General features: G+C 37.8%; 1 protein-coding gene across 1 annotated transcript; it reads right to left on the reverse strand.

Annotated features, from left to right (window-relative positions):
- Nucleotides 1-935: 935 nt before the first annotated feature.
- rxfp3.3b (relaxin family peptide receptor 3.3b) lies at nucleotides 936-3,972 on the reverse strand. The gene has a single exon (XM_056451314.1). It carries the CDS (start codon nucleotides 3,817-3,819, stop codon nucleotides 2,608-2,610), a length of 1,212 nt encoding a protein of 403 aa, XP_056307289.1. The 5' UTR covers nucleotides 3,820-3,972; the 3' UTR covers nucleotides 936-2,607.
- Nucleotides 3,973-11,031: the final 7,059 nt, after the last annotated feature.

The raw sequence follows: 11,031 nt of genomic DNA on the forward strand, positions 1-11,031 counted from the left end.
AATAGATTAAGTTCACAGAACTCATTAGGATTAGTTTTTGAACCTTAATGGTTTGTAGCAATCGGTTTCCTCAAATGGTTTTAAGTTGCCTTAACTTACTGGGTTTTACAGTACTCAGTTTGAGTTCTCTTCATTTATTGGGTTTTACTGTGCTCAAAGTGCTTCGTTTACTCAAATAGATTAAGTTCACAGTACTCATTAGGATTAGTTTTTGAACCTTAATGGTTTGTTGCAATCGGTTTCCTCAAATGGTTTGAGTTACCTTAACTTTTTAGGTTTTACAGTGTACTTATTAAACGAGTAAGCCAGTTGTAACTTGGAGCTGTTAAGTCAACTTAATTTTTGTAGTTCTGCAGTTTATTTACATAATAATTTAAAGGCAACAGGTTTACTCACTTTTATTAAGTAAAATCATTTAATCACTTTAAAAGCACTGGGTTTTATATACTATTTTAAAGTAAAGTCTTAATTTTTAAACCTAATTTTTCTTAAATATGCATATAATTAATTTACTTAATAATGTTATGACATTTGGATAATTCAGCCCAGCATTTTTTTACTTCCCACAGACACATATATATAGTTCATTGTGTAATATCACATTTCTTCTAACATAAATGACTGAACAAAGTCTTGTCAAAACTAATATGTGACCTGTTTAATCAGCGTATCACCTCTGAAAAACAAGAGCTGAAAGCAAGCTCCGTTGTTTTGTGAACTAAATCATCTCCTCATCATAAAGCTCGTAAATTCCCCTGTTGTCGTGTTATTGTTTGCTTGGGTTTATGCATCTGTGTTGAGATAATAAACTAAGGTTTCTCCAGCCAGCGGGAGATTTACTCCCTGAACCACAGACCTGCTGTTAAATGTTAATTAGATGGAATAACAGTAAACGTTCGCTTTGTAATTGTGTTTATGAGCAAAACAAACATCGCTATGATAAGACAAGACTTTATTACGCCCTTCAAATGGACAACATAGTAACACTGTTTACATTCATTTCCGTTCGGACCATCTCCACCACATGGCTGAGGTCACTGACACAGCTTTATTACACTGCAGATGAGCAGAACATTTTAATTATTTCAGAATTTCCAGACAGCTCAAACAACAGAAAGAGGTCACAAACCAGATGCAAAAAAAAACCTGGATCTTAAGTTGCTGCTTAAAAATCTGCTCCTTTTACAATGCAATCACTGGTGAAAGAAATGCTGGGTTATTTAAACACAAATTAGGTAAAGTATAGAATAAGCCAAACGTTAAATCCAATTTGGTCCGATTAATTTAACACAGCAGTTGGTTTACTCTGTATTACACCCAAAATTGAGTTGAAATAACCAAGCATTTATATATATATATATATATACACACACACACACACACACACACAATTGAAAGCCAAATTATTCGCCTTCCTGTGAAATTTTATTATGATTTATTTATTATTTAAGTGCTGTTTAACAAAGCAATAACATTTTCTCAGTATTTACTATTATATTTTTCTTATGGAGAAAGTCTTGAAATATAAAAAAAATCTTAAAAAATATAAAAATCTGCTGTGGTCAAAAGTATTAGCCCCCTTAAGAAACATTTTTTTCTGATTGTTTACACAACAAACAACTGTTGTGCAATGATTTGCCTAATTAACATAGTAAACCTTTAAGTGTCAATTTGAGCTGAATATTACTATCTTGCAAAATAATTGATCAAAATATTATGTGCTGTCATCAATGCGAAGACAAAAGAAATTAGTTATTATAATAATCATGAGTAAAAATGTGTTGAAAAAAATCTTCACTTGGAAATCACTGTGTGTGTGTGTGTGTGTGTCTACAAGATTTCATAGTATTATTCTAGTTCATTCATATTTTATATTTATTATTCCAATCCTAATTAAAAGTGTAATAATTAATGTAAAAAAAGTAAAACTTAATGTAATTAAAGTAAATGTGATTGCTGAGACGTTTTAACAAATAATTTTAATATATCAAAATCAAATTCATGTCATATATTTATATAAAGTTTTTATAATTCACCAAGTATTTATAATTCCAAATAATATCTTGCCTATTGACTTCTTTCAAGTATATAATATAGTTTTATGTTTCTTAATACTCTCAACAAGACAGGCTGGGTCATTTCAACTCAGTTTGTTGTAATATATGGACAAAACTATTTTTTTTTTTTTAATAATAGAACCATATAGCTAAGACCAAATATAATTTAACACTGAAGGATGCTTGCTGTCCAAACCTTTTTTCTCTCCTGTTGTTCATTTATTGAGTGCTGGGCTTTTTATGGTACCAAATATAACCCAACAGTCGGATTTGTCCATATTTAACCCAATTTGGGTTGAAATATCCCACCATTAGATTTAGATTTATAGATTTTTAATGCAGCAATATTCCCTCCAAAACATGAGTGAAACGGAACGGTATAAAAAGTGCAACGCAGCTCAAGCCCAGAATGGCGTCTCAATACTCAGTACATCCAGAGCTACGCGTTTAATTCACGGTGCAGAGATGTGGACAGAAGGGCTGCAGCTCTCCATATAACAACAACAACAACAATGAAAAAAGTTTTAACAAGTCCGCTCGGTCCTGCAGTCTACCTCTGAATGGCGCAGTCTGTGGAGGGCAGCGCGTCAGTTTGCCCGTTCGCCACTGACAGGCGGTACTCCTCGGTCTCCAGCACGTGCAGCGGGATCGCCGCCTGGCTGTCCTCGCGCTCCTTCGCGGTCCCGGAGAACGGGCGGATCTGGCAGCTGTTGGCGATCGCGGGAGACGAAATCCTCCAGAAGAAATCCTTCAGCATCTTCCTGAACTCCCTGCGCATGAGGCAGTACAGCACCGGGTTCAGGCAGCTGTTGGAATGCGCCAGGCACACGGTCACTGGGAACACGTAGCTGTGCAGCATATAGTACACCTTATCCCAGTGGATCACGTTAAGTTTAACCAGCACTCCCCAGAAGGTGATGGCGTGGTTGGGCAGCCAGCAGATGAAGAAGGAGAGCACCACAATGGTGACGGATTTGGTGACTCTGGATCTGCGCTTGGGCAGGTTGTTGTTCATGCTCCGCCGGCGGATCAGGCGCAGCAGCAGCGCGTAACAGACCACCGTGATCAGCATCGGGATCACGAAGCCCACCAGGATCTTCTGCAGGTGGTAGATCGCGTGCCAGTTCTGGTTGTTGGGGAAGCGCTGCAGGCACAGCTTGACGCCGTTGATGGTCTTCACGGAGGTCACTATGGCGGTGGGCACGGATCCTGCGGCGGCCAGGAGCCAGAGGAGCGCGCTGAGCAGACGCGCCGAGCAGCGCTTATTCCGCGTGCGATCCTTCAGCGCCGATGCCACCGACCAGTAGCGCGTCACGCTCATCGCGGTGAGGAAAAACGCGCTCGCGTACACGTTCATCACGGTCACCGTCACCACCACTTTACACATCACATTCCCAAACGGCCAGTGGAAGTCCCGCGCCATGTCCACAGCCCAAAACGGCAGAGTCAGGACGAACTGGAAGTCTGTGATGGCGAGGTTCATGATGAAGTAATTAATAGTGGACTTCTTCCTGCCCTGGCGGACTCTGATGAGGAAGAAGACCAGCAGGTTACCCACCAGCCCCATCGCGCACACCACCGAGTACACGATGGAGATCATGACGCGCAGGGTGCCCTCCGACGCCGCGTCGATGTCCTCCAGGTTACTGAAGCGGCTGTCGGAGCTGTTGGCGGAGCTCTGGTTTTGCGAGTCCCCCATCCTGTCCTGTAGCAGCTCGGCGTCTGGAGCCCGGGGCAGCCCGGGTCTGTGGAGGACTTGCATCAGCTTGTGGATTGGGCAGGAGCGCTAAAGCGGGTGTGTGTTGGACACCGGGGAGACCTGAGACCCCATGGCGGAGGCGGAGAGCTCGAGTTCCACTGCTGCGGAGGGATCAGCAGCGATTTATGAAAACTGCGCCGCCTGACGCCCCGCCCTCTAGGGGGTGGAGACGCGATGAGACACGCCCCTTCTGGAGCAGGTTTGACTTTTATGTTATGTTGATTACAAATTAAATGACTTTAAATGGGTCAACATTTGAATTTCCGTAAGACAAAAATTAGGAATCAGGGAATCGATCAGTAGTTTTAGGACAAGATTTTAGGACAAAATCTCCTGAGAAATGTTGATTCTTTTTTAAATATTTCCAGAGTGCCCAAGAGCAATACCATTTTTCAAATCATTTCTTGTTATACTTTTCTTCTGGAGAAAATCAGAACATTTGACCATTTAGATTTACGTGTTAGTATTAAAACAGAAGGAAACAGTGTATCAGCACATTGTACAATATATAAATAATAAATAAAATGTTAACATTTTTATAAGAAGCTTTTAAGATCATATTGGATACACATATATATATATATATATATATATATATATATATATATATATATATATATATATATATATATATAATAAAATATAAAATTAATTTAAAATAAACACACAAATTACATTTTTATATGAAGTTTTCTACATCATATTGGCCATGCATGTACACTGAAAAAAATTATTCAAAGATGATTCCTTGGATTTACTAATTTTTTTTCGTTAAGTGGTTTTAAACAATTAATTTGAGTTGAATTTAAACAAACAAATTAAGTTACATATTATTAAATTTAAATTGTTTGTTTAAATTCAACACATAAATAGTTTGCAACGGTTTTGCAGACATCATTTTTTTTCGGTGTAAATGAAAATAAAGGACTGAATAAATAGTAAAGTGTAAAATTATTTAATGGAGAGCAGACCCATGAAAAAGGTTTCTGCTTTTGAATATGAATATATAGCTTGAAGCAACATGTAATTGCAGTTTGATAATGGAAAAACAAATTAAAGTCTACATATATGTGTCCTACAATGAATAAAAGATGAGTGTTTCTGACGGATGCTGCATTAGAGAGACCCCAGTTTCTCTCCGCCGTAATACATGTTTAATATTCGGATGCATTAAGTTTGACTTTCACATCTGTGTGCAAAATTATATATGAAACCAAACACACCCGCAGTCAAAGACTTTGACCTCTGCAGACGTCTCAGAGCTGACTGACAATCCGTGTGTAATTATTAATCTCTACACACACACATATGGAGGATGAAGAAGACGGAGATATTATGAAGTTATCCTTGAAGCTTGTTTATAAATGCCAAAGTCTAAAGACGAGCAATTAAATGAAGCAGTGTTTTATTCTGATCAGTTATTTTGATCAAACACGTGACTTTTTACAATTCAAAATAACTTCACTGTAGTAAAATCTCTTTAAATAAGCTGTTTTCTGTATTTTGTTATTCTTGGTTTTCATTCATTCATTCATTTTCTTGTCGGCTTAATACCTTTATTAATCAAGGGCGCCACAGCGGAATGAACCGCCAACTCATCCAGCATTTGTTCTACGCAGCAGATGCCCTTCCTGCCGCAACCCATCACTGGGAAACACATACACACATTCATACACACATACACTACGGACAATTTAGCCTACCCAATTCACCTGTACTGCATGTCTTTGGACTGTGGGGGAAACCGGAGCACCCGGAGGAAACCCACGCAAACGCAGGGAGAACATGCACACAGAAATGGCAACTGAGCCAAGGCCCGAACCAGCAACCCAGCGACCTTCTTGCTGTGAGGCGACAGCACTACCTACTGCGCTCCATTCTTGGTTTTAGTTTTACCCATTTATTCAGTCTGATCTCACAAGAAAAAAAGTATTTTACGTTTTGTCAGTTTAGTGGCTAATTCGTACGAATTCGTACGAGTTCAGTAATACGAAATTCCTCTAAACCCAACCATCATTGGGGGATGAGCAAATCGTACTAAATTGTACGAATAAAGCTGCGGTCACACCGGGCTTTGTGTGTGTGAAATTCTGTGGTACCCCGCTGCGAAAAGGGGCGGGATTAAACAAGATAATTAGACATTTAAAAAAGCCAACGATTGCTCTATATTTTAAATTTCTGTCCAGAGAGGTCGTGTTTTAATCCTCAATTGGTCTCACGCAGTCAAGTGATGCGATTTCGCAGGTCAGAGTTCACCAAGCTTGAACTTTGCACCGCAGCGAGCTGCGAATCTTAACGCATGACCCTGCGTTTCCGGTCTGACGCATTCGCGTGTGTATGAATGGAAGTCTATGGGAGGAAAAGTCAAGTGTGAACGCAGCTTTAGATCATACGAATTCGTACGAATTAGCCATAAATCAAAAAGTTACGAATTGCCGTGAGATTGTGTTGATTTATTTATGTTTGTGAATTGCATTATGGGATCTTGATCTCTCTTCCAACAACTTTTAACCTTAAAAAGTTTTAAAAAAGTGACTTTTATGAATATTTTTAATAGTTTGAAGTGCTATATTGTCTGGGTTTGTGTTGTCTATTATGCTACAAAACTCTCGTATTGAACTGCACCACATTTTCTGTTATTTTACAGACTCTGAACTACACTGAAAAAAGTGTTGCATGCAAAACTGTTGCAAACAATTTATTTGTGTTGAATTTAAGCAAACAATTTAAATTGTGCAATGTTCAACTTAATTTGTTTGTTTAAATTCAGCCCAAATAAATTGTTTACAACTACTTAACGTAAAAAAATTGAGTAAATCCAAGGAATCATCTTTGAATAATTTTTTTCAGTGTACACTGTTCCTATTTACTATGATCTTTTATGTGAAGCTGCTTTGACATAATTGTAAAAGTGCTATACAAATAAAGGCGAATTGAACTGAATTGAATATATATTATTCTTTATATTATTAGTCTTTGCTACTAAAATGTCAAAAAAAGTCACTTTGTTAAACTGTAGAGTTGAATTTTCAACATCAAAAATGGAGAGAGCAGAGATCAACATCCCATAATGCAATTCATCACCGGAAATGCGAATCATTTAATACAGAAGCAGTTCATTAACATGGTTCTTTTGATGTTTCTATTTAATATATTGCAAGATGTAAATTAATCTAGCAATTCAAAGCTAAATCAGCATCATTGCTCCTGTGTTCAGTGTCATGTGATTCTGCAGAAATTCAATTAGCTTATTCTAGTGCTGGGCAATTAATCGGAAAGTGATCGAAATCGGCATTCATAATCAATAATCAATCAAATTTTTCCAGGTCAATTTTTTCAATTACTTTCCCTATCGCGTGTGGAGTCACGTGACACCACTCTGTTAAGGCTACTTTATACTTCTGCGCCAAACGCATGTGTATGGTCTGGCACAGCCTTTATGCGTATACCCATGTACCTCTTAAAAAATGTTGCAAGTTTGCATTGATGATGATTGCAAGCTGCGCCAGAGACGGCATATTTCCATTACAATAAAATAAAATATTTGCGTACAGAAGATTCAAGAAATGCAATGTTTAAAATATTATTTACAGGATATACAAGAGGGATTTTATTTAGAAGAGATACTGATTTTCTACTTTTAATATTAAAAATGTAACATTGGAAAATAGTTAATTTTGGCAACGCGGTGGCGCAGTGCCTCACAGCAAGAAGGTCGCTGGTTCGAGCCTCGGCTGGGTCAGTTGGCATTTCTGAGTGGAGTTTGCATGTTCTCCCCGTGTTGGCGTGGGTTTCCTCCGGGTGCTCCGGTTTCCCCCACAGTCCAAAGACATGTGGTACAGGTGAATTGGGTATGCTAAAATTGACCATAGTGTATGAGTGTGTGTGAATGAGTGTGTATGGATGTTTCCCAGTGATGGGTTGTGGCTGGAAGGGCATCCGCTGTGTAAAAACATATGCTGGATAAGTTGGCGGTTCATTCCGTTGTGGCCTGATGAATAAAGGGACTAATGAATAATTAATTTTGCTTCCAAAGTGCAAGTTATTTATTTTCACTTTTTTTATTCGGTTTTAGGTAATGTGTGATTTAATTTCAGTTCTTCAATGTTGATGTTCAATAAATAATCATAGACAGTAGATAGCTAAACATAAGCTTAACATAAATCATTAAATAGCATTAGACTATTAGCATCTCCCTTTTAGTTTCCCCCAAAACAAAAATGGTCATCCTTTACTCAACCTTTACTTGTTCCAAACAGGTTTGTCTTTTTTCCTTCTGTTGAACACAATAAAGAAGATACTTTGTAGAAAGCTGGAAACCTGTAACCATTGACTTACATTGACAACATAGACATGGTATTTGTTTTTCCTTTCGTTGTGGAAGTTAATAGTTAAATATATATATATATAGCTAATGAATCAAAGAAACATTGACTTTCCTCATTTCTTAGCTTACTTTCGTTTTAAATTTGGGTCGGGTATAATAGTACACCACCTTTTTTTTAGGATTACACCACTGCCTGTAACAGAAGAAAATATTCTCTCAGGGGTCGTATAAGACATGAGCTCATTTATCCAGTGTTTTCTCTCTGGGGGTTTCTCAGATTTCCATTTTTTAAGTATACATTTTTTAGCTTCAGTGCTTGCAAGCAAAATAAAATAACTTTTGTGGTAGGTCAATTGAAGTGAACTGATATCATACAGTATAATCCAAATTTTAGGATCTGGTTAAATCTCTTCTATGTATTTATATTTTGCAATGTGCAGAAAGTCCCAATGATGCTATAAAAGGCCATAAACTCCGCATGCATGAACAATCTCAATATTGATTTAATCTTAGATTAGACATTTGCATTGTGTCATTGCAGTGCTATTAAATGTTTAACTTCTAGCCATTGTAATTAAACTCTGCAAACTTGTAAATGTCAGTATGTGGGTGGTGTTCATGATGCTGTAAAAACAAAGATGTCCTCAACTTGAACATCTGAATGCTTTTTTTCTTTATCTGTAAAGCAGAATTGCTTAAAAATATATAGAAATAAAGCTTAAAACATAAGGATTCATTCATTTTCAACCCCTTTTCTGGGACCGGGTCACAGGGGCAGCAGTCTTAGGAGAGAATCCCAGACTTTCCTCTCCCCAGACACTTCCTCCTGCTTCTTACTCAGGGTTGTGTATGCTAATGAGGGAGAGATGGTCACTAGTGTACGGGACTTTCCCCCTCTTTACAAAGGGAGAATGTCAGTCGAAGTGTTTCTGCAGACTGTTTTTATCAAGTCTGATCATAAATAATGCAGTCAATTAATTTTACCATTAGAAGCTGGTTATATTCACACACTGCTGACACACAAAAAATGGCTGAGGTCTTGCTTATATTATACTAGAAGTTTCTTCTGTTTTGAACAGTGTTGAATGGAAATGTCTTATTAAAGACTTTGTGTAGCCCTTATCTGCACTTAAAGGCTGTGTTTAAAGCATATAAATGAATAAATAATCGGTTTGAACGTTCATAATAATCAGCACTTTTAACAATTCTTATTGCTCTTATTGCTTTTGCAGTCGTATACTGATTTTATATTCATTTTTATATTCATGTTTATTAATTCAATCATTAATTTTCCTTCAGCTTAGTCTTTATTTCTGAGGTTGCCACAGAATGAACCGCCAAATATTTGGGTATATGTTTCATGCAGCGGATGCCCTTCCAGCCGCAACCCAGTACTGGGAAACACCCATGCACTCTAACATTCACACACACACTCCTACACTACGGCCAGTTTAGTTCATCAGTTCCCCTATAACGCATATGTTTGGTCTGTGGGGGAAACCGGAGCACCCGGAGGAAACACACACCAACATGGGGAGAACATGCAAACTCCACACAGAAATGCCTACTGGCCCAGCCGGGGACTCGAATCAGAGACCTTCTTGCTGTGAGGTGACAGTGCTAACCACTGAGGCACCGTGTCACCTCTTTTACATGTTTATATTACAGAGTATTTTTAATTCAGTATATATTTTGTTCTATTTAAAATTACTATTGATTTGGTTGTTTTTGTTTTGACATGATTAATATTTGTCTTTATTTATGATCAGTAATCAGTAAAACCCAAATATTTGTACACTGTTTGCTCATTATTAAGTCTTACGTTAAATAAATTGTTGTTTTTATGATATTATAAACAGTCAAGGTTAGTTTAGACAAGTAAAAATATCTATATTTCCGCCGTGTTTATTCCTGTACAAACATTTAAACTTTAAATCAACATACATTCACTTTATATGCAAAATGGCACAAGGTATTAACTCCTATATTATGAGAAATAATTAAAATCGAGTGAGTTCTTGTTGAGAAGAGAATAAATATTTGCCAGTGGCATCAGAATGTTAAGCCTGTTTTTGTTTTGATTTCAGATTTATTTTTCTGACCTATTTTGTTTAACTTTTCAGAAAACAAGCCATTGGATTTGTCCATGTTTATTTATTTGTACTAGAAAACGTAAATACTAGGTAGTGTAATCTCTTTCTTATCATAACACGGATGTGAACAGCATAATTCATTCATTTTCCTTCAGCTTAGTCCCTTTATTCATCAGAGGTCACCTCAGCGGAATGAACCGCCAACTATTCCAGCATGTTTTACGCAGCGGATGCCCTTCCAGCTGCAACCCAGTACTGGGAAACACCCATACACACTCATTGTCTCACACACACTCATTCACTACGGCCAATTTAGTTAAGTTCAATTCCCCTATAGCGCATGTGTTCGGACTTGTGGGGGATACCAACACGGGGAGAACATGCAAACTCAGAAACGCCAACTGACCCAGCCAGGATTCAAACCAGCAACCTTCTTGCTGTGAGGCGACAGTGCTAACCACTGGGCCACTGTGTCGCCCCTGAACAGCGAAATGTAGATGGATAAAGTCTTTGTTTTCAAACGTTAATCTCCCAGTTCTGTTGCAGTCGGTGTTTTGACATGTAAAGTGCATGTAGGTCAAATATTTTTAGAGTTGACAATTCTTCACATTTCCGGCAGCTCATTGATAATAAGCGAGTTTAGAGAAATGAAATAATTACCGCTGTCTGTCTGCAGTTCCGCTGTCAGAAAATAAAGAGCTCCAACATGACAGAATCATGAGGAGGATTCGTCTGTGCTGTGGTTATTAAAAGATTCCAGGTTCAGAACAGCCTAAAATAACATTTTAGACAATA

The sequence above is a fragment of the Danio aesculapii genome, chromosome 25 (assembly GCF_903798145.1).
Source record: "Danio aesculapii chromosome 25, fDanAes4.1, whole genome shotgun sequence".
In the NCBI taxonomy this organism is placed as follows: Eukaryota; Metazoa; Chordata; class Actinopteri; order Cypriniformes; family Danionidae; genus Danio; species Danio aesculapii.

Excerpts from the sequence above, each read along its gene's own strand:
- rxfp3.3b (XM_056451314.1), bottom strand. The coding sequence starts at position 3,819 with ATGCAAGTCCTCCACAGACCCGGGCTGCCCCGGGCTCCAGACGCCGAG.